This window comes from Momordica charantia (genome assembly GCF_013281855.1).
Source record: "Momordica charantia cultivar OHB3-1 chromosome 5 unlocalized genomic scaffold, Mcharantia_2.0 BLBB01000005.1, whole genome shotgun sequence".
NCBI classification, from domain to species: Eukaryota; Viridiplantae; Streptophyta; class Magnoliopsida; order Cucurbitales; family Cucurbitaceae; genus Momordica; species Momordica charantia.
The window spans coordinates 22991393-23014537 of record NW_028275163.1 but is presented as its reverse complement, the minus strand read 5'-3'; the positions used below and the strand labels follow the sequence as shown (position 1 = coordinate 23014537).

The 23145-nt window shown below is 35.0% G+C and overlaps 2 protein-coding genes across 4 annotated transcripts; one reads left to right on the top strand and one right to left on the bottom strand.

Moving 5' to 3' along the window:
- Nucleotides 1-571: 571 nt before the first annotated feature.
- Nucleotides 572-2177, top strand: LOC111014236 (uncharacterized). Its single transcript, XM_022288896.2, has 3 exons — nt 572-1548; nt 1649-1758; nt 1844-2177. The coding sequence occupies exons 1-3, from the start codon at nt 694-696 to the stop codon at nt 1968-1970; spliced, it is 1092 nt and encodes a 363-aa protein (XP_022144588.1). The 5' UTR covers nt 572-693; the 3' UTR covers nt 1971-2177.
- A 9487-nt stretch (nt 2178-11664) lies between these two features.
- On the bottom strand, nt 11665-22821 carry LOC111014268 (uncharacterized). Of its 3 annotated transcripts, none has more exons than XM_088123956.1 (5): nt 22433-22821; nt 21969-22060; nt 21661-21875; nt 21346-21431; nt 11665-12169 (listed from the first exon to the last, which is right to left on the bottom strand). In XM_088123956.1, the coding sequence occupies exons 1-3, from the start codon at nt 22661-22663 to the stop codon at nt 21764-21766; spliced, it is 435 nt and encodes a 144-aa protein (XP_087980082.1). In that variant the 5' UTR covers nt 22664-22821; the 3' UTR covers nt 11665-12169; nt 21346-21431; nt 21661-21763. The 3 variants fall into 3 exon arrangements, with proteins under 3 accessions (XP_087980082.1, XP_087980081.1, XP_022144627.1); XM_088123955.1 differs by having other exon boundaries at nt 11665-12164; XM_022288935.2 differs by having other exon boundaries at nt 11665-12164; nt 21974-22060; nt 22433-22816.
- Between the last annotated feature and the right edge of the window lie 324 nt (nt 22822-23145).

Below are 23145 nucleotides of genomic sequence, written 5' to 3'. Positions count from 1 at the left end.
TTAGAACATGGGAGTCTAAGAAAAGGGGGGAGACAGGTCAAAATTTTAAAAATTTTCCATTCATTATATTATTTGTGTTACTTCATTCTTAACCACTCGTTTAGAAATGATTTTGACACGACTTAAATTACTTTTATCGCTCTCATAAAAATATTTGACAATAATATATAAATAAATTTTTAAAATGATAAAAATAATTTTAACAGTAAAATTACTCTCAAACCTATCTTAAATCTCTATCATAATTTAGTGTTTAAATTTTAGATTAGTAAAAACGAAATAAGAAAAGAAAAAGAAATTGTCCTAACGGATAAACCTTGCTAGAATAGAACGGTATAGCCGGGCCCAACTTGACACGTGGGTGCACACATGGAAGTCAGTCACGGCAAATATCAAACTGCCGACCTCTGCTACAAAACGCACGTGTCATCGGCCACGGAGACATTAGCAGCTTGACGACGTGTCGTCTGTCACTAACGAACACATGGCCTCCCATTAAGCACTCCCACACGACGTGTCGGCTCCAAGGCGCTCGTACTCAAAAGCGCGCGACTGGTGATTAAATAACTCCAATGCCACAGAGCAACTTAAAAGTCACAACAGAGATTCAGAAAACGCAACAAGAAATCAAAATCGCAATCGATTGAAAGAAATTCCGGTGAAGAATTAGACAACGTCGAATTTAAAATTCCAATGGCTTCGTCGAAGGAATTGAATGAGAGAGCGGAGGCGGCGGCCAGGCTCGCAGCTTCCGATCTGAGAGACGCAAACAGAGACACGCGTGGAACGGAGAGACAAGCTACGGTGGAGGTCACGGAGGCGGACCGGCCGGCGGCGCAAGATCAGCAGCAGAAGCCCGGCGTGATCGGTTCGGTGTTGAAGGCGGTGCAGGACACGTACGAACACGCGAAGGAAGCGGTGGTCGGAAAGAGCCACGAGGCAGGGGAGAGAGCGAGGGAGGATGAAGAGAGAGTGGCGGAGACGACGGAGGAGTACAGAAGTGCAGCGGCGGAGAAGGCGAGGGAGACGAAGAACGCCGCCGGAGAGACGGCGGCGTCGGCGAAGGGGAAATTAAGCGAGTACGGAGAGAAAGCAATAGATAAGACGGGAGAGTACAAGGATTACACGGTGGAGAAAGCGAAGGAAACGAAGGACGCGGCGGCCGGAAAAGCAGGGGAATACAGAGATTACACGGCGGAGAAAGCGAAGGAAACAAAGGATGCAGCGGCGGGAAAGGCCGGCGAGTACAAGAATTACGCGGCGGATAAGGCCGGCGAGTACAAGGATTACTCAGCGGAGAAGGCTAGGGAAACGAAGGACGCAGCGGCGAGAAAAGCAGGGGAATACAAAGACTACGCGGCGGAGAAGGCGAGAGAGACGACGGACTACACGGCGGAGAAAGCAAAAGAAGGAAAAGACACGACGGTGAGTAAACTCGGTGAACTGAAAGATTCAACGGTCGATGCCGCGAAGAGAGCCATGGGCTACTTGTCCGGCAAGAAAGAAGAAGCCAAGGAGAAGACATACGAAACCAAAGAAGCCACAAAGGTAATCAAAATTACTTCTTAATTAAAATCTAAATTAGTGATTCTTAACCTCTAATTTAAGAAGTAATTTAGATTAATTAAGAAGGAATTTTGAATGGCAGGAAAAGATGGGCGAAGCGGAGGAGGAAACGAGGCGGAGGGTGGAGGAGCTGAGGCTTCAGGGAGAGGGAAGGGACAGAGAGGAAGCAAAAGTGACTCTCGAACGGGAAAGGTAAAACGCGATTTCTCTTCCAAAAAAAAAAAGGAAAATTTTTCTGCCGTTTCTGATAGTTTTTGAATTGTGGATATTCCGGCAGAGGCGGCGGCGGAGAGGGGGCGGTGACGGTGGGTGCGGCGGAGACGCGGCCGGGGGCGCTGGCCTCAACTTTGAAGGAGGCGGACGACATGTCGAGGCAGACGAAAGATCGTCAGGGGAAGATGTGAATCTGATCTGAAAATTTTAAGAGGAATGGGATTTTGTTTGTTGCTCGTCGTCGTCGTCGTTTTCTGCAGCAGTTTTACTTTTTTTTAAAAAAATAATTTTCGTATTTTATGACCGTATAGTTGCTGCGTATTTTGGTTCTGCTGTATCAAGGAACTGTGTAAAAAAATGTTAAAAACGTTGATGTTAATCATGTTTTTTTCCTTAAACAGTTGTTAATAATGTTTCTTCTTGAGCAAAAATGGGTGCAGTTCTCCATTTTTTTAACCGCCTCTAGTTTTATTTCTAATTTTGTAGTGTATTCTTTTAGTTACTGTTCGTGGTTTTTAGAGTATTATCATTATATTTCGACTAATGCTTGATCATATATTTCAAGTCTTAAATCAGTTTAGGTTACTAAGATCCATTTTCGTTGTGTTTTTGATTTTTCAATTGGGGTATGGGGTTTGAGAGAAATATGTGTTAATTACTGTGTGTAAAAAGAAAGAAACATGAGAAAATTCAAAAGAAATAAACGAGATGAAATTAAGCAGTTTTCCATGAAGAGAGTTGCCGGCGCATGGGGATGGTGTCTTTGTTTGGAAGGGTTTTTTTCCAGTGGACTAGGAATCGCTTCATGAAAATATTTAGAAAATATGTTTGGAAAGGTTTTCCAATTGACTAGGAACCGCTTCATGAAAATATCAGAATATATGGATAGTTTTTTTTTCCACCCTTTTTGCACGATACTTTGATCAATTTTATTTGGTTATATATTGGATAATTATGTAATTTACAATTAGGCTAATATTTAGAATGTGCCTAATGTTAGACCCAAGTTAAAATTTTAGAGTTTTTTAGACATGGTAAAAATTATCCATAGGATACATATTAAATATAATTAAAAAATTATAGTTAAAAAATATGACGTGGCAAAAAAGCGGACAAAAAAATTAACCAACTAGCATTGTTTAACGAACATAGTTCGACCGACAAAAATAACAGCTAACTTGATAAAAAAGTAAAAAAAAAAACGCCTTATTTTCTTTCACTTGGCTATTTAATTAGGTTAAAAGTCATGATTATTTTTCATTCTTTTATGTTCTACCAAACAAATAATTAAGATGGTTTTTATTTTTATATTTATTATATTTAAGTGGCATTCGCAATATCAATTGTTTTCAATTTAAATATAACTCAAGGTGAATTCAAATTCTCACTCCAATAATTAAATACCATTTTCTAAATTTGTATGATATTTTTACTAACAATTTTAAAAACACTGACAAAATAACCTTAATAATTTTTTATATTTAAAGAATGCTGGTAAAAATGTATTTCATTTTTAAAAAATAATATTCCCAAAAGCATTTCCAAACAAAACATAATAACAAAATATTGGAGGTGTAATGTTATGCATGAATCCAGCTGATTACACAAAATGGATAATATCATTTAAATACTTTGTTTTAAATTTAGAGTAGTTAAGTATATTTTAATTATATATTTAGCTTCATGTAAAATGTAGTATTTACACTAATTACATACACCATTTTTTAAAAATAGAATCTTATCTTTATCGTCTGAAACACCAATTATAATTAAAAATAACATTTAACACTTTCTTTTTAGTGGAAATAAAGTTTCAACGTTACCAATACATACTCGAGAATAATGATATTATAGTATACTGTATGTACAGAGATAATATCATTAAATATAATGTAAAAACATAAACTTGCCGAAATAAATGAGGACATCAATTTTAATTTTTAAAATTTTGAAATTTTTGCTTTTTAGAATATTAGATCACAAAGATATATAAAAGTTTCAGAATTTAAAACACATACAGGTACACATTCAATCATGTCTGCTCAATTACCCTCCAGGCCCAAACAAAATAATTTTTAAGATTTAAGATAATAGGAAATGTAGTATAATCTAAATAAAAAAAATAACATTTTAAAAAGGGATAATATATAGACTCACAATGACTTCTGTAATTAAATTTAAATTAAAATTTTTGTTAGTAACTAATAAAAGACAAATAAGTATGTTTTATTAAAAAAAACAAGTAAAACCAACTTATTTTGTAGTATAGATATACAATATTTCTTTTATTAACAAAATATATATATACACCACAGATATTCATCATTGTTGGAGTGTTTTCTAAATATTATTTGAGTATTCAGCAATAACATTACATTCAATTTATACAACTTAAACAAGTGTGTTCATAGCATAAATTAATAATTTTTTAAACTTTGAAACTAAATAGACTCTAGATTCTAGAAACAAAGATGTAAACTTTTAGAATTTAAAAAATATATCCAACAAATATAATATCATGGAAATACAAAATTTACTGATAAATAATTCTTGTAAAGAGATTTTGTATTTTATTTTTTAAAACCTAATCTCATCGTCCAACTCTCTGTTCTACTTTCCCATGTCCGATTATTGGGAGCGGCTACACATTTAGTAATTTTAAAAAGTTGGATGGATAGGGAGAAACTACAAAATTATTTCAAATTTGTATTTAGGGGACTTGTAGATTTACGAATCTACATCCAACGGTTATTAGGAGATAACCACATTATGGCAGCCTCATTCAATAATTCATCTTAATCTGCCCCTTATATCCACCTTTTAATAATGTTCACGAATAAATAAAATCTTTATTAAGAATTTTATAAATATGCTGATTCTAAATTACCAAGAGCATATATAGCCAACAAGGTGAAATTGAGCAACAAGAGACAAAGGATGAGTAGCAAAATATACCAGTAAAAAACACAACCCACCAAACAAATATTACGGAACAAATATTTTCATAAAAATCTTAAAAGATTGGGAGGAATATAGAAGGCACATAAAAGTAGTAAAATAATGTATACAAATAACAATTTGATGACATAGCTAGCGTGTAAACTGGTTGGGTTGGTCAATTCAAGATTCATACATGCTTGAATGAACCATCTGCAACATTCAATCAAGCCTTGAAATGTTTTGGTTGGGTTATCAAATTTATAAATTTGTCTAAATTGTACAACACATAACGACTAAACTAATCTCTCTTAAAACTCAAATATTAAAAACACATTGATCTGCTTCTAGCTACCACATGAATATGACTGGGTTGGATCATATTTGAAGCAGGGATACTAAATCTCCAATTAATGCCTCTTTTAAAGGTACTTTGTACCTTTTCAAATCAACAACACAAATAACTAAACATCTAGTGCCAAAAATAATCCCAAGAAACTTATAACTCTCCTCTAGAAATCATTTCTTACTTGTAATTACTTTTGTTTTAGCTGTCTTTTTATTCCTCTTTCACTCTCTGAAGTTTGAATCTGGAACAATTTTGTTACTTTTCATATATCAATGAAAAGTTTGTTTCTGGTTAAAAATAAAAATGAGAAGAAAAACCCAAGAAATTTAAACTAAAAAGTTGAAGGATAAAACCTATAAGCCAGCTTGGTGAGGTGGAAACATATCACGGCCTTCACCAAATGCAATCTTTGTTTTCAAGATTCGGACTCACTTCAGTGGGGGAAAATGTAGTGGTTTGGCTCGATAGATGATGATTACATTGAGAATGCAATGAAGTACGGACTCAACTACATGCTAATAATAAGGAATGAACTTGCCACCAAGGTAGAAAAATTAAGACAGCAGTTGAAGGAAAGAAAGAACAGGGCCAACAAAATATGTGGAGTTGAAAGACCAAGGCATCAGATTCTCACCAAGACAAAAAAAAAAAAAAAAATTAGATTTCTAGAATTTTATGCCTATCGCCAAAGATCACCGGTAGAATTGTGAGTGCATGCGTATGTAGTTCTTTGCAGAGCACAAAATTTTAATGTTACTGGAAATATATTCTACTTGTTCCCAAGAACAATTCCGTAAAATAATTTCCTGTCCCTTTTTAAAATCTAGGAGTCCATTAGTAAAAGCTTAGAGAAAATCATGAGAGATTTTTTGAGAGGGGTGGAAGAGAGGGGAGGTTCCCACTTAGTTAATTGGGATATCATCTTGAAACCGTTGGAGGCAGGGGGTTGGGATTCGGGAACTTGAGATTCAGGAATGAGGCGTTATTGCCTGGATGGTTGTGGCGTTTTTTCTTTCAGGAGTCTAATGACTTGTGGCAGAAGATAATCATGACCAGTTTCATCAAATAAATTTTCCCGACTTACTTCCTGTCCCTTTTTAAAATCCAGGTGCCATTAGTAAAGCTCAGAGAAAATCATGAGAGATTTTTTTGTGCGAGAGGGTGGAAGAGGGGGGAGGTTCCCACTCGAAACCATTGAGGCAGGGGTTGGGATTTGTGATTGAATTCCTTCTATGGTTCCACATGAGAAACCAGTACGAATATAACCTACATGAGGGGTTGGGATTTGTGATTGAATTCCTTCTATGGTTCCACATGAGAAACCAGTACGAATATAACCTACATGTCCAATTGAAGGAATCATGAGCAAGAATGAAGCCTTATTGGCTAGATGATTGTGGCATTTTTCCAGGATTCTAATGACTTGTGGCATAGGATAATTATGAGCAAGTATGAATCACATCCTTTTGATTAGGTCGCACCTAGTGGTCCAATGATTTCAGAAAAGCCTCTCGAAGCTATATCCTCTATATTACCTTATTTCTCTAATTTTTTCTGGTGCTCTATTGGAAATTGTACTACAGCCTATTTCTAGGATGATTGGCTGGGTGGATGGTAAACCCCTACTATTTAGTAGCCTCTATGTTGAAGTCCTCGAGGAATTCCTTTTCTTTTTCTCTGGGTCTCAATCCCTGACAGATGTTAGAATCGTTGAAGGTGGCTAAATTGCTTGTGTCTCTACAGAAGGTTCTATAATTAGTCATTGGATCTCACTTGTTGTTCTTTCTTTAAAATTTTGAGTATCTTGTCGCTTACTCTTAATGTCTCGTTGTTCGCCTCACTCTAGAAGGTAAGAATTATGAAGAAGATCAAGTTCTTGGCTTGGCAAGTTTTACATAGGAAAGTTAATACCATGGACAGAGATTTTTTTTCCTTTTGCTAGATCCGCAGTTGTATGTCTTTTGCAAAAGTGCTTTTGTGAACTCGACCATATCCTGTGGAACTGCCAGTTTGCTTAATCTATTTGGGCTAGTTCTTGGAGGTCTTTGGGGTGTCCTTGGCTTGTAATAGGTAGGGCGATGGTGGAGGAGATTTTGCTTTGCCCCTCTTCTCGGGATAGAGGGACTCTGTTGTGGTGGGCTTGTTTTTTGGCTATTTTGTGGGGTATTTGGATTGAGAGGAATAATAAAATTTTTAGGGGGTGGAGAGGTCTTGGGAGGAAGTTTGGAATCTAGTTAGATTTAATGCCTCTTTGTGCGTGTCGGTTTCTAAGGCTTTTTTGGATTGAGGTTCTTTATTGTAAAACACTATTAAATCTAATTTACTAATAGAAGATCTAATAACAGTTAACAAATGTAATCTTAAACAGCAGCCCAACCAAAACAGTGTTCAACAAATCAAAGAATGAGAAAGATAAAAACAGAGGAGTTTAAGGGAAGAGATGGACACAAAATTTAAAGTGGTTCGATCAAAAAAATCTACATCCACTGTTGAAGGCCATCTTATTCACCAATGATCATGAAAACAGTATCACACAAAGAATCAAAGCATCACCCACAAATATACTGTGCTTCTTCTCTGCAAACACTCCTTGTGCTTCTTCTCTGCAAACACTCCTTGAAGTTTCTCTGCTTCTAATCACCAATTTCTACTCTACCATCAGCTCCCTCAAGCTCAGACAAGAGATTTGAAACCCTAGGGAAGAAGAGAATAAAACTTCTCCCTATTACAAAATTTTCCTCAATCTCTCGCTAGGGCTGTTCAAAAAACCCGACAACCCGATGAACCCGACGAAAGGGTTGGGTTGGGTTGGAGTAAACCTTGGGTTGGGTTGGGTTGAAAAATTCTCAACCCGACCGGGTTGGGTCGGGTCTCGGGTTAAGCCTTAAAATTTTCGGGTTGACCCGACCCAACCCGATAATACTTTATTTTTATTTTTTTAATATATATATATATAATATATATATATATATTAAACCTAACCAAAACCCTAACCTCCCCCCTCCCCTCTCTCTTCTCCCCCACTCCTTCCGCCTCCCTTCCTCCCCCCTCCCCCTTCTCTCTCTTCTCCTCCCCCCCTTCTCTCTCTTCTCCCTCTCTGTCTTCCTCCCCCCTCCCCCTTCTCTCTCTTCTCCCCCCCCTTCTCTCATCTCCCTCTCTGTCTTCCTCCCTCCATCCCATTTCTTTTTCTTTCATCTCCCTCTCGGTCTTCCTCCCTCCATCCCATTCCTTTCATCTCCCTATTGTTCTCCTTGGTCTTTCCCTCCCCTCTTCTCCCTCAATCGATCCCTTCTAGTCTCCCCCTCCTTTCTTCTCCCCTCATTCTGCGTACTCTTCCTCATTTTGATCCTCTTCTAATGATGGCGGCTGGGATGTGAATAGTTTTCTCTACGATGAATAATCGATTTCTGCAGATTTCAACTGAATCCTCTTTTGTTTGACTGCCTTCCTTCTCTCGTCTCAACCTGACGATCCAACCCGACCCAACCCGAAAATATAAGGGTTGGGTTGGGTTGGGTTGACCTTCTTGTTCGGTTCCATCGGTTCTCTATTCTACCCAACCCGAAAATTCGGGTTGATCCAAAAAACTCCCCTAACCCGACCCAACCCAACCCATGAACACCCCTATCTCTCGCACTCTCACTCTCTCTCTCCCACTACCATATTCCAACAAACTAAATAGGAAAAAGGTGTAACAAACTGTTCGGGTAATGACCCATTGAGCTGGTAAAATAAAAGGGCATTATAAAATACCACCTGTCCACCTTGGTGTACAACAACAGCAGAAATGGTAAAAAACAAATCAGCTGTCAATAAAATAACATTTCTTGTAGGTGGTTGGCTTGTTTTTTGCATGCCCATTGTATATTCTTAAATAGAAAAGAAAAGACGCCAAATATATTACAAATATTAGGGAAAAAATCAATTTCTACTCCGGTAATTCACTCATCAATAGGGGTGTTCACGAGTTTGATTGGGTCGGGTTAACGAGAATTTTTGGACCAACCCAAAAATCGGGTTGGTTAGACTAGCGAACGAACCGTTTTTAATACCCAACCCCAAACCCAAACCTAAAATTTTCGAGTTGAGTTGGATTGAGTCATCGGGTTTCATCTTCTCGCGGGCGATGCGATTTTTGCATTTCAATGAATTTACATGATACATCAAGAACAAGCATTTCTAGGATTTAATGATTCATAAAGTGGAGTCATCTGCGTTGATTTGGTAATAATAAAGATAATAACGAATAGGATCGTGTATCATCGGTCAATCCCTGGTAGAGGTAGAGGATAAGGTTCCATCAGAACAATTATTTATTTCTATTTCAGCTCGTCTTTTCTGTGCGTGAGATGAAAGCTTTGGTGGTTACGAGCCACAACAGCGATAGGCGACGCTAGCGGCTATAGGCATCGGCGTGCTTCTCTGAATGACGACATACTTTTGTGGGTGATGGCGCATTTCTTTGGGCGAAATGAGAGCTTCGGCAGTTACAAACGACAACCTCGACGCCGGTGACTACAGATGATGGCATGCGACGAACTGCGGCGAAAGCGATGTCATATGATGAGGGGCGATAGACTGCGGCAACGGGCAACTAACGACGAACTTCTAAGATTGAGAGAATATGGAACCTAGAGAGGTGAGATTTTGAGAGAAATTAAAAAGGTAAAATTGAAGGAAAGAGCTCAGAGTGATAAGATGAGAAAGGGAAAGGTCGAGATTGAAAGAGAGAGAGAAAGGTGAAATTGAAGGAGAGAAGTGAGAGTGATGAGATGAAGGAAGGAAAAGTTGCGAAAGAGATAGGGAAAGGAGTAGGCAGCATGCTTTTCCCTAGAAGCCATAAACCATACATGTTTTTCCCAAGAAACCCTAAACTTATAAAAATTATATACATCTAAAAAAATCGGTTCGGTTCCGGTTGAACCAAATTTTTTCTTTCTAAACCGAGAATCGAACATAATTTATCGGTTCAAAATTTTTTTAACCCATCCAAACCAAAAATTTACCTAACCCAACCCAACCCTACTTAGTGTTTTTAAAAGCTCGAGGCGCACTAAAGCGCAATAGACCTCTAGAACTTAGATGAAAAAAAAAGCGCGCGCCTTTTTCACGAGGTGCACTGTATATAAAAATAAAAATATATATATACACATGTATAACATATAAAAAGCCAAATAATATTCAAATTGAAACATTACAAAAGAAAGAGAGAGAGAGCAGAGGTTGAGAAATCATAGAGATGGAAAGCTGCTGCGTGGAGGTTTTGTTATAGAAAAAATATTTCCTTCCATGTGAAGGAAGGGAGAGAGGAAATCACAGAATATTAAAGGTCAAATGATTCATGTAAATGGAAGGAGAGAATTGAAAAGATTGTGGAAAGATCGAGATCTTTTCCAAAAATAAAGGGAAAGATTGGAAATTAAAAAGATTATGGGCTGACCCATTTTGCGATCTAAAAAACCCTAAATGCAAGGGTTGGTAATTAGGGTTTTTTTTTTTTTTTTTGTTATGGTTTTATAGAAACCCCTGAAGCCCTGCGCTTCAGGGGCTACGCTCCTTCATTTCGCCTCGCCAAGGTGAGGCGCAGGCATTCCACCTAGAGTCTGGGTGCGTCTATGCGCTTTTTAAAACACTAACTCTACTCACCAAGATAATTTCAGTCTTAAACTTTTAGTTTCATCCAATTGAATCATAAACTTGAAAGTTCAAGTTTCCATTTTCTAAAAAATATTTGTGGTTATATAGGAGCTATTTTTGTCCACAGAAAGATATTTGTGGGTGTTAATCTTTTAGTCATGTGGGATTACTAGCTTTGGCAATTTATTATTGAGTTTGAACACTTTTATAAGTTAATTTTGCAACAAGGTTTGAGTATTTTCGTAGTTGAGTTTAAACCTTCTTTTTCTAGATTTTGAGTGCATTGATGGTTTAATTTTATGTGGTTCATGGAAAATTTTCAAATTTAGTTTTGAGGATGTATTTGATTTATTTAAGTTTCCGATTCAATTGGATAAACATAAAAGCTTAAGGTTCACCTTGCCAAAAAAAGGTGAAACTTTACCTACATAATAACTAGTTTTGAGTATGGGAACATAGTGACTAGTTTTTTCAACTTTGTGAAAAATCCTAAAAAATATTCTTATGAAGAGGCGTTAAAATGTTGTCTTGTTTGAAAAATCTTTTCGGCTCCCTGCCCAAAGATGCAGCTCCGTTGTTAATATTCTATAACCTAGAAGATCCCACATCTTGAGCTCCGATTGTGGGTGATAGAGATGAAAGGCATTGATTACCCAGCTCTTCTACGTTACTCAAATCTAACCTTGAGCATTTTGATCTCCCTTAGCTTAGTCCTCGATTATCCATAAAAAACAGAAGAAGAAGAATCTTTGAGTCTCATCAGGTACTCAGGAGATGGTTCGTTGTCAACCAAAAAAAAACCCAGCAGCTAACCTACCTAAATATATATGATGGAACGGAAGAAAGTAACAATATTTTTCCCAACCCTTGAGTTTAACCAAACTCCAAACATACCTGGAATGTTATTTTCACCAGCATAAAGATAATAGCATGATTCGAAGTAGTAACAAACAAGAATACTATTAATCAAATAAAATGAAATTGATAATGATATTTCAATTCTTCTATTTCAGAGGTTCGATGAAGCCACTGATGGCAACACAAAGATTCTGAACAGCAGTACGCTTGGTTCAAAGAAGAAGCTCGTAGAGTCAAACAAAAGAAATACTTAAGAGAAACTAGTGGAAGAAGATTTAAAGGAAGAGATAAGGACTACCGACATAGGAGAAGGATGACCCAACATTGAGAAACATTCTAATCAAACAGCACATATCATTAGCAACTCTGTGATGGAATCTGAACACAGAGACCAAGTCAATCTGGATATTTTTCGAGGATAGAAGATTGACCATTCATATCGTATTCAATAAACAAGAACATAATAGACCAACTTTTAAATAAACTAGAACAAACTATTGTAAAGTTTATAAACTAATTAAATAATGAAACATTTTCAAGTGAAGATAATTACTTACACAAATATAGCACATCATCTTCCACGTCCCGTTCAACTGCATTTTTACTATGCTACCCAAATACAAAATAGTATCAATTAATATGTTTACAGAAAAGGAAAAATCTATATAAAAATGCATGTCGAAAATGAATGTAATGCTACTTAATTGTAATATCTTACTATGTTGAAAAAATATTCTGCTTTATTAATCCTTATATAATTATCATTAATTAGTCCAAATATCAATTATTCCAGTGCTTCCATTGTTTAAAAATTTTCTAACACCACTTTTCATCATCCCTCAATAATTCCATTTAGACTCGTGAGTTTCTTTGCCACTTGTTCCAAAAACCTACAAAACTCAAAATCATATACCAATAGATCTTCTGCTTGAACAAACTTTGTGATCAATATAAATCCTCAAATGTAATAACCAAATAGAAGTGATGCACAAATATTTTACTTTCCACTAAAATCTAGAATAATTCTGAACTTGTTATGACAAATGTCGTCTTATTTCCAAATTAACCTTTCCAAAAATTCTTCATTTTACCATTTTCATACGTCTATTACAATACATAGTCCTCCATCCTCGACAGTGCATGAATTTTTTCCCTGTCGTTCTTCAGTGTCATTCCCTGAACCCCAAACCAACATCATCTTGATAATTCATCTACTTCTAAAGACATAATTCCATAGAAAAAACTTTGAAGTTTAATCTCATTGTTTAATCCAAAAGTCCTTTATCCAAACAAAGTATCTTTATCCTTACAAAGTATCTTAATCCTTCCTTCAATACATAACCGTAGAACTCAACAAATCCAAAATATTGTAAATACAATCCAACTTTTCCCTAGCACCAATACAAGTTCTTTCCCAATGAAGTATCTTTCACCTTCCTTCAATAAATAACCATAAAACTCAACAATCCAAAATATTGTCTTGCATCCAACTTATTTAACCAATACAATCCAACTTTTCCCTAGCACCAATACCCCTATAATATTTTATTCTAGTGTTTCCATTATTTCAAACTCCCTCAAGCATATTTTCGCCATCCTTCCACTATTCCTTCTAGACTTATGAGTTTCTCCACCAATTGTCCAAAAACAGATAAATTCGAAATCATATACTATTTCATCTCCAATCTAAAAAAATTTGTCCAAGAAAAATTATCAACTACAATGACCAAATGAGAGTGATTCACAAATGTCTAAAATTTCCATACAAAGCAAGAAGATTTCCAAACTTCTTATGGAATACACCATTTCAATCCCAAATCAACCTTTTCAAGAATTCTTCACTTTTCAATTATAATGTCTTTTCCAATACATTGTCCTCCAATATTTTTTTCCTCTTAAATGCATAATCTCTAATGTTCTCTTCTCATTTCATTCTTCAAGGCAAACCGTCAACGAGTCTAAGAAAATATCTTTGTCCCATCATTTTTTATACTTCAACAACTTTCCTAATCTTTACAACCTTGTTTTCCCATTGGCCCCTGAAACAAAATTTATTACTTGGTGGTAGCTCAATCATTATCTGTGATTTTATCTTCCACAATCTTAGGACGAAAAGTCAAGTCTAGACTCATCCTCGCAATTTATCTTCCACAATCCACAAGTACATAATCATAAAACTCAATAAATCCAAAACATTACCCTTTATCTATTTTATTGATCAATACAATCCAACTTTTCTCTAGCACCAACTACTCTAATATCTTTTATTCTATTGCTTCCATTATTATTTAAACCTCTTTCCGTCAATCCCTCCGTTGTTATTTTTACACTTTGAGTTTTTCCATTTGTCAAAAAATGTGTAAAACTCAAAATCATGGATCTCCAATTTGAACAAACTTTGTGTTTAAGAAAAATCCAAAACTATGAAGACCATATGGAAGTGACTCACAAATATCTTAACTTTACACACAAAATTAGGTCATTTCAAACTTCTTTATGCCATCTTATTTCAAATTAAACTTATCAAAAAATTCTTCTTGTTTCGGTTTGAATATGTTTATTCCAATGCATATAGTCCTCCATCCACAACACTGCATGTATCTTTGTCAACTTTAAGTGTATAATCTCTAATGTTATCGTCTCATTTCCATCTTCAAGGCAAACCTATACAACACTTTTCCTCCCAAAAAGAACCATATTACTTGGTAACTCAATTATTATCTCCAACTGAAATAACAAACATTCTTATCCACCCCTGAAAAAAAAAAATTCTTTAAAAAAAATTGAAGATTGGTCTCATTATTTAATACAAAATTTCTATATCCTACCGAAGTATCTTTCTCCAATCAAAACCAAAAAACTTGACATATCCAATATGTTGTCCCTTCATATATTATTTACCAATACCATCCAAATCTTCTTGGACACCAACAGCCCTAATTATCTTTTATTCCAGTGCTTCAATTGTTAAAAAAATTCCCTCAAACCACTTTTCATAATTCCTTGGTTACTCCTTAATGTGTTATATTCTGTTCAATAAAGATCCTAAGCTTCAAAGACAAAATGGCCACAAATGAGTTCCAAAATCTAGAACAATTCCAATCATCTTTGGACATATGTAATCTTATTTCCAAATTAACTTTTCCAATAATTCTTCACTTTTCCATTTTAATGTTCTACTTCAATACATAATCCTCCATCCACTGTACTAAATGTATTCTTTTCCCATTAAGAACATAATTTCTACTGTTATTTTTTCATTCCATTATACAAAGCAAATTGTTAGTGATTATCAGAAAGTATCCTTGTTCTATTATCCTACTATTTCATCCACTTTGCTAACCTTTACAATACTTTTTCCTTGCTACCCCACAATCGAACCTTATTTCTTGGTGGTTCAATCAAGAAACATCTCTAATCCAAATTGATTTGTACATTTTCACAAAAAATGTCAAAGGACAAGCCTCATTGTCGAAGACTGTTGGCATTCATTCCAAATGCTCTAAAAATAGTTCTAGCAACTCAACTCCAAAGAATTTTATCCTTCCCTTTCAAAAAAACCACCCCTGAAACATTTCAAGGAGCCAATCTTCCACCAATCTAGGTAAGCAGGCCGAAAAACCAAACTCTCTCATTAAGAAAAACCAAACTGTGGAGGCAAAAGGGCAATGCAAGAACAAATGATCCAAATTTTCTGTATTTTCCATACAAAAATAACAAACTGAGGGAGAAATGCACCTATTCAAGAGTTTCTTCTGTAATTTTTTATGGGTGTTCAAGTTTCTATAAAAACAAGGCTCTACAAGAACACTTTGACCTTCTTTAGGTCTTGATGAAATTTCAAATTAGCTTGATAAGAGTTCTTAGCCTAGGTTGGTTTCTCTCAAGGATCCACTCCATCTTATTTTCCCTTGTCCCCATCGAAAAGGGCTCAATTTTTCTACCAAGGTCAACCAACTGTTCAATTCTCTATCCATAATTCCTCTATTGAAGCCTAAGTTCCAGTGCCCTTCAGATTCATTCCAACTGTTCGCCACTAAGTCATTTTTTTTATAGAGAAATATTGTAAAGACTAAGATATTGATGCTCCAAGGTAAGGATCCGAACCAAAAATCTTTCCAAAATTTAATTCTTCGCCCATTTTGCACCTTAAAGGACAAAATTCACGAAAGAAGAGTTGTGCTTGGCTATGTCCAACCATGGCCCCTTCAGAAGGCAGAGGGATCCATCCAAAATTTTTATCCTAACAAAGTATCTTCCTTCCTCCTTAAATACAAAACAATTAAACTCAAAAATTCCGAAAGGTTCTCCTTTACCCATTTTATTGACCAATACAATCCAACTATTCCCTGCCAGCTGCCACCAATAGCTCTAATGTCTTTTATTCTTGTGCTTCCATTTTTTAAACTCCCTCGAACATTTTATTATCAAGGAAACTTATTGGTAATTCGAAAAAAGCATCTTCGTCTCATCATCTTAATACTCTATCCACTTTACAAAACTTTACGACCCTTTTTCCTCACTTGTCTGAATATAAGCCTTATCATTTGATAGCTGAATCGTTATCTCCAATCCAAAGAACGACAAGAGCTATTTAAACAACAAATTGAATTCTAGTCTCATACTTTAATCCAAAATCCCTTTAGCAGAACAAAGTATCTTCCTTCCTGCTTAAATACATAACAATTAAAATAAACAAATCCAGAAGGTTCTCCTTTATCCATTTTATTGACCAATAACAATGCAACTATTCCAAAATATCTTCCTTCCTCCTTAAATACATAATAATCAAACTAAACAAATCCAAAAGATTCTCCTTTATCAATTCTAGTCTCATACTCAAATCCAAATTCCCTTTATCCTTCCTTCCTCCTTAAATACATAACAATTAAACTAAACAGATCCAAAAGATTCTCCTTTATCCATTTTATTGACCAATACAATCCAACTATTCCCTTCAACCAATAGCCCTAATGTCTTTTATTTTGGTGCTTCCATTGTTTTGACTCTCCCAGACATCTTTTAATATCAAAGAAATTTATTGGCAATTCTAAGAAGGTATCTTCGCCTCATCGTCCTAATACTATATCCACTTTGCAAATGCTTTTCTTTTTTTTTTAATAAGAAACGTAACTTTCAAATCTTTACAACTCTTTTTCCTCACTTGTCCCAAAATAAACCTCATATTTGGTAGCTCAATCATTATCTCCAATCCAAATAATGACAAAAACTCTTTAAATGAAAAATTGAATTCTAGTCTCATACTATAATCCAAAATCCATTTATCCTAACAAAGTATCTTCCTTCCTCCTTAAATACAAAACAATTAAACTTAACAAATCCAAAAAATTCTCCTTTATCCATTTTATTGACCAATACAACTATTCCCCGGCTCCAATAGCCTAAATGTCTTTTATTTTGGTGCTTCCATTGTTTCAACACCCTAGAACATTTTATTATCAAGGAAACTTATTGGCAATTCAAAGAAAGTATATTCGTCCTATCATCTTAATACCCTATCTTCTTAGCACAACTTTACAACCATTTTTCCTCACTTGTCCAAAGATAAACCTAATCATTTGGCAATTCAAAGAAAGTATATTCGTTCTATCATCTTAATACTCTATCCTCTTAGCACAACTTTACAACCCTTTTTCCTCACTTGTCCAAAGATAAACCTTATCATTTGGTAGCTAAATTGTTCTCCAATCCAAAGAACGACAAGAGTTCTTTAAACAAATTGAATTCTAGTCTCATACTTTAATCCAAAATCCCTTTAGCCGAACAAAGAATCTCCCTTCCTCCTTAGATACATAACAATTAAACTAAACAAATCCAAAAGATTCTCCTTTTATCCATTTTATTGACCAATACAATCCAACTATTTCTTGCCACCAATAGCCCTAATGTCTTTATCCCATCATCTTAATACTCTATCCTCTTTACACAATTTTACAACCATTTTTCCTCACTTAATGTCTTTATCCCGTCATCTTAATACTCTATCCTCTTTACACAACTTTACAACCATTTTTCCTCACTTGTCTCAAGATAAACCTCATCATTTGGTAGCTGAATCGTTATCTCCAATCCAAAGAACGACAATAGGTCTTTTAAACAACAAAATGAATTATAGTCTCATACTTATCCAAAATCCCTTTATCCTAACAAAGTATATTCCTTCCTCCTTAAATACATAACAATTAAACTCAAGAAATCCAAAAGATTAACCAATATAATCCAACTATTCCCAGCCACCAATAGCCCTAATGTCTTTTATTTTGTTGCTTCCATTGTTTCAACTCTCTCATAATTTTATTATCAAAGAAATTTATTTGGCAATTCTAAGAAAGTATCTTCGTCCCATAATCTTAATACTTTATCCAATTTGCAAATCTGTCCAACCCTTTTCCTTACTTGTCCCAAAATAAACCTTATTATTTGGTAGCTCAATCATTATCTCCAATCCAAAAAATGACAAGAAATCTTTAGACAAAAAATTGAATTCTGGTTCCATACTTTAATCCAAAATCCCTTTATCCTAACAAAGTATCTTCCTTCCTTCTTAAATACATAATAATTGGATTCCACAAATGCGAAGGTTGTCCTTTATCCCAGCTTATTGACCAATACACAATCACTATTTTTTGCCACCAATAGTCCTTTTATCTTTTATTCAAGTGCTTCCATTGAAACTGATCCTCAAATATCTTAACTTTTCACACAAATTTATATTACTTCCAAACTTCTTATGGCACATGCCATCTTATTCCAAGACAAACTTTTCCAATAATTTTTCACTTTTTAATTTTAGTACCGTCTGTTTCAATACATAGTTTTCCACCTGACTACACATATCATTCTCCTTTAGAAGATTATCCTTTATCCATCCATCTTATTGACCAATACAATTCAACTATTCTCTACCACCAATATCCCTTATATCTTCCATTCAAGTGCTTCCATAGGTTAAAATTCCCTAAAACCACTTTTCATTATCCCTCAATTGTTCCTTTGACTTACAAGCTTTTCACCACTCTTCCAAAATTTTGCATAACAAAAATCATATTCTAGTAAACCTCAAATTTAATTTGTCTAATTAAATACATACTCCTTCCACCACATTCCTCCTTTAAGACAAAATGTCAATGATTACGAGCAAGTGTTTGTTTCATCACAACAATAGTTCATCAATTTTGCCGATCTATACAACCCTTTCTCCTCCCACACCTAAAATCAAACCTGAATACTTTGACAGTCATTTATTATTTCAAAACCAAATACAAAAAATTCTTAAGAAAAAATTGCAGTCGTCTCATTCTTTAGTCCAAAATCTTTTTATCCTAACAAAGTATCTTTCTCCCTCCTTAAATACCAAATCATACAACAACTTGCACACAAATCCAAAATGCTGTCTTTATCCATCTAATTGACCATTATAATCCAACTATTCTTTAGGAACAATAGATGTAACATCTTTTATTCTAGTGCTTTCATTGTTTAAGATTCCCTTGAACCTCCTTTCCATCATCCCTCAATTGCCCCTTTTAGACTTACGAATCTCTGTGCCACTCAGGTACAAAATTTTGTAGAACTAGAAATAATATACTAACGAATCTTCTATTCGAACAAACTTTATGTCCAAGCAAAATCCTCGACTCTAGTAACCAAATGGAAGTGATTCACATTTGTCTTTAACTTTTCCCACAAAAATATAATATTATTTCTTATAGCATATGTCATCTTATTCCAAAATCAACTTCTCCAACAATTCTTCACAATCTTTAATGTTATCTTTTCCCCATTTCACTTTTCGAGGAAAAATATCAATAATTTTAAGAAACTATCGTTGTGTAGTCATCTTATAACTTCATCCACTTTGCAAATCTTTACTTTTCCCTCAACGCCTGTGAAACAAACCTTAATACTTGGTAGCTCGATCATTCTGTCTAATCCAAATAACAAAATTCTTATCTTCTTCTAAAAACATGATCTCTTTACAAAAAAACTTGTGATCTCATCTCATTCTTTAATTTAATCCAAAATTCCTTTATCCCAACAAATAACCTTTACCTCCATAAATGCATAACAAACAACAATAAATCTAGGATATTATCCTTTATCCATCTTATTTTATTGACCAATACAACCCAAATTTTCTCCAACAACAGGCTCTTATTCAAATACTTCCATTGGCTAAAATTCCCTAATACCTCTTTTCGGCATCCCTCAATTGTTCCTTTAGATTTACGAGCTTCTTCACCACTTGTCCAAAATTATTTAAAATTGAATATCATAGGCTAGTGGATCTCTAATTTGAACATACTTTATGCCCAAGAAAAATCTTCAACAACGACAACCAAATAGAAGAAATTCACAGTTATCTTAACTTTCTCTACAAATCTATAACATTTACAAGCTTCTTACAGGATATGTCATCTTATTCAAAAACTAACTTCACCAAGAATTATAATTCTTCAGTTTTAACATGTCTATTCCAATACAACGTCCTTCCACCACATTACATGTAAACCTTAGTTCTTGGTATCTTAATCGTTATGTCCAATCCAAATAACTTCACCAAGCTTCTTATAGCATATGTCATCTTATTCCAAAATCAACTTCTCCAAGAATTCTTCGCTCTACGGTTTTATAGCCCTCTACCATACTACATGTATCTTTTTCCTCTTCAAGTACATAATCCTTAATGTTTATCTTTACATTTCATTCTTCAAGGCAAAATACCAAATATTCTAAGAGAGTATCTTTATTGAATCATCTAAAACTTCATCTACTTTGCCAACCAATCTTTACAACCCTATTTCCTCACTATTCACAAATCAAACCTTAATACTTGATTCACAGTTGTCTGACTTAACTTTCCGCCACAAATCCAGAACATTCTCAAGCTTCTTATGGCATATGTCATCTTATTCGAAAATCCATTGCTCCAAGAATTCTTCTTTCTACGGTTTTATAGCCCTCTACCACACTACATAACTTTCCGCCACAAATCCAGAACATTCTCAAGCTTCTTATGGCATATGTCATCTTATTCGAAAATCCATTTCTCCAAGAATTCTTCTTTCTACGGTTTTATAGCCCTCTACCACACTACATGTATCTTTTTCCTCTACTCGTCGTCCCTCAACTATTACTTTTATATATCGAGTAGCTTATACCCAGGAGGTCACTAGTGTTATTATTTCTCCACCACCTGTCCACAAACTAATAAAACTCCAAATAACATGCCATATTTAAATTCTTGCAACATGATTGACCTTACTTTTACCTTGATGCACTCCCATTATTTGACCTTCAATTTCCTTCGATGATATTTCTACCTTCTTAAAACCACAAATGACTTGTTGACACCTACCGTAGCCTCCAATTTATTTACGAAATGCTTTTGTCCCATAGAACAAAAAACTCATAAATGCCTCATATATGTTTGGACCACTTAGTCTCTAATGGAAAAAATTAGGGTTCAATGCTCGATTTCAAACTACCCAAAAATCCAAAGATATTGTATTGTTGCATCATATTTTCATTTTTCTTAATTATGAACCTCTCTCAGGTTTAACATTCATAATAATTAGTTATTGTAATTTAATCTTTTAACCTCTATATAAAAGAATGGAATCTATAGCACAAAAAACATAAAAAAAGGAAAAGAAAAATAAAGATACAATAAAGATTAAACTTATAAAGACTAAAAACAAATACCACCAAATTTAAACAAAAATTGAAATATTTATAAAGATTATGTTGTGTGGGAACTTCACCTTATTAGGACTGCAACAATGCCAAAAATGCACTTGAGAAGGTCGCACGCATGTTGGAATCCTCCACAGAAGGCAACTAGAATTGCCTACATAAAAGGAATAAATTATAATGGATTGAAGGAATTATAAACATTTCAATCAACGTGTCTTGATGGATTAAAAAAAAATTAATTGGTAAAGTATCCTTTACCAAAATACCATAGAAATGTTGAAAATGAAAATTAATTATTTCCATATTGATAATATAGTATGAGGAATTTAAAACAGTGGTAATTCAGTGATTTTCTGAATGAGAAATCAGTATGAACTTCATACCGTATTTTGCTTGAAAGAAACGGGATGGTAGGAATTTTTTCACGTTGAGAAATTAGCTCAATATACGACCAGGTCCCACGTCTCTGTCAAATCCATCTCAATCCTAATGGGTAATACGAAATGTTTCAATTCCAACCTCCAATTCATCACCCAATTTCAGAAATAAAATCCTCCTCTGCATCCTCCTCTGTTGTGAACCAAAAACAACACGCATCCTGGTAATTCACATCAAAACACAGTACATAAAACTCGAATTCCCAATCGATGAGTTAACATTAACATCATCTAATAAAATTTTAGAAACGAACATTACATGACACATGACGAACTCCGTTGTTACACACGATAACAATGCCCCTATGCCAAGAGCCAAGAAAGCCGTGTCTTCTAAACTCCTCACCTGCCATGTTTCACGTTCCTAACGTTAATAAAATACGAAAAAACGAAGAGTACTGCTTGACAATAAAACCCTAATCCGTTTCCACAGCACGAAAAGAAAAAAGAGAAAAAAGAGAAAAAAGAAAACCCTAATTAACCTCAGAAGTTCTCAATTGACCCGAGATAAACACACAGAAGGAAAAGAGAAAACAAAACAGATAAATAAAGAATCACTGAGAGAATGCGTTGATTAAGATGACAAAAAAGAAAAAATTAATGGCATCACAGCGGAAAACAAACAAAAGAGAAACAATCGGAACAGCCGGGCGGACCCTTGAATTTTCAATCCAATCCCATCCCAAAACAATAAAAGGCCGAAACGAAGTTGTATTACCTCTACTTTTTCACCAACGAGACGAGAAGGCTTCTTCCAGTTCTGCGCTGCGCTCTCTTTGACTGGAAAGGATCTAGGGTTTGCAAAGTCGCAACGAACCATCAAAAGGGCAGAGGCCGCTGGCGCTGAAGTTGATGGAAGGCTCTGGAGAAGAAGAAGAGAGTGCGAGTGAGGAATAGAATATATAGGACCGGGCCAAGCCGGAGGCGACAGCGAATGACATCCAGTCATTCGGTGGAAATCCGCGGCCGGCGAGACAGGTGGCGGTTAAGCTTCCGACTGAGATACCGAGTGATGGCGGGAAAACGAAACGACTGTGAAGTGAAGATTGTTCAACTAAGAATCGACCGTTGAAGACGAGCGTCTGATGATACTGACGTAACGGCTAATTAATTAGTTGATCTCGTGACGTTTCTTCCGTGATTTCAGGGTTTTTTTTATTGTAATAAATGAAAAACGATCTCAAATAATAATATAACTACTGTTTTTTTCCGTACTAAATCGGAAAACTATAATTTTTCTTATATTGGGACGTGAAATTAAACTCCTGACTTTCACTACTGAATATATATTACAATCGAATTAAATCCTTATCAAACACAAAATTTACAACTTCAAGATTTTTGTTTAGTATATCATGTGGGGCTAGAGATTGAACTCACAACTTATTGATTGGAGATATATACTAATTATTTATTGAGTCGCTTTCACAT

What these genes read in the sequence shown, in the direction of transcription:
- LOC111014236 (XM_022288896.2), top strand. Translation starts at nt 694, where the DNA reads ATGGCTTCGTCGAAGGAATTGAATGAGAGAGCGGAGGCGGCGGCCAGG. An exon ending in AAACCAAAGAAGCCACAAAG is followed by an intron (nt 1,549 to 1,648) that starts GTAATCAAAATT and finishes TTTGAATGGCAG; the next exon opens with GAAAAGATGGGCGAAGCGGA. An exon ending in GTGACTCTCGAACGGGAAAG is followed by an intron (nt 1,759 to 1,843) that starts GTAAAACGCGAT and finishes ATATTCCGGCAG; the next exon opens with AGGCGGCGGCGGAGAGGGGG.
- LOC111014268 (XM_088123956.1), bottom strand. Translation starts at nt 22,663, where the DNA reads ATGACTGGATGTCATTCGCTGTCGCCTCCGGCTTGGCCCGGTCCTATA. An exon ending in TCGTTGGTGAAAAAGTAGAG is followed by an intron (nt 22,061 to 22,432) that starts GTAATACAACTT and finishes GAAACATGGCAG; the next exon opens with GTGAGGAGTTTAGAAGACAC. An exon ending in TTCGTCATGTGTCATGTAAT is followed by an intron (nt 21,876 to 21,968) that starts GTTCGTTTCTAA and finishes GTGAATTACCAG; the next exon opens with GATGCGTGTTGTTTTTGGTT.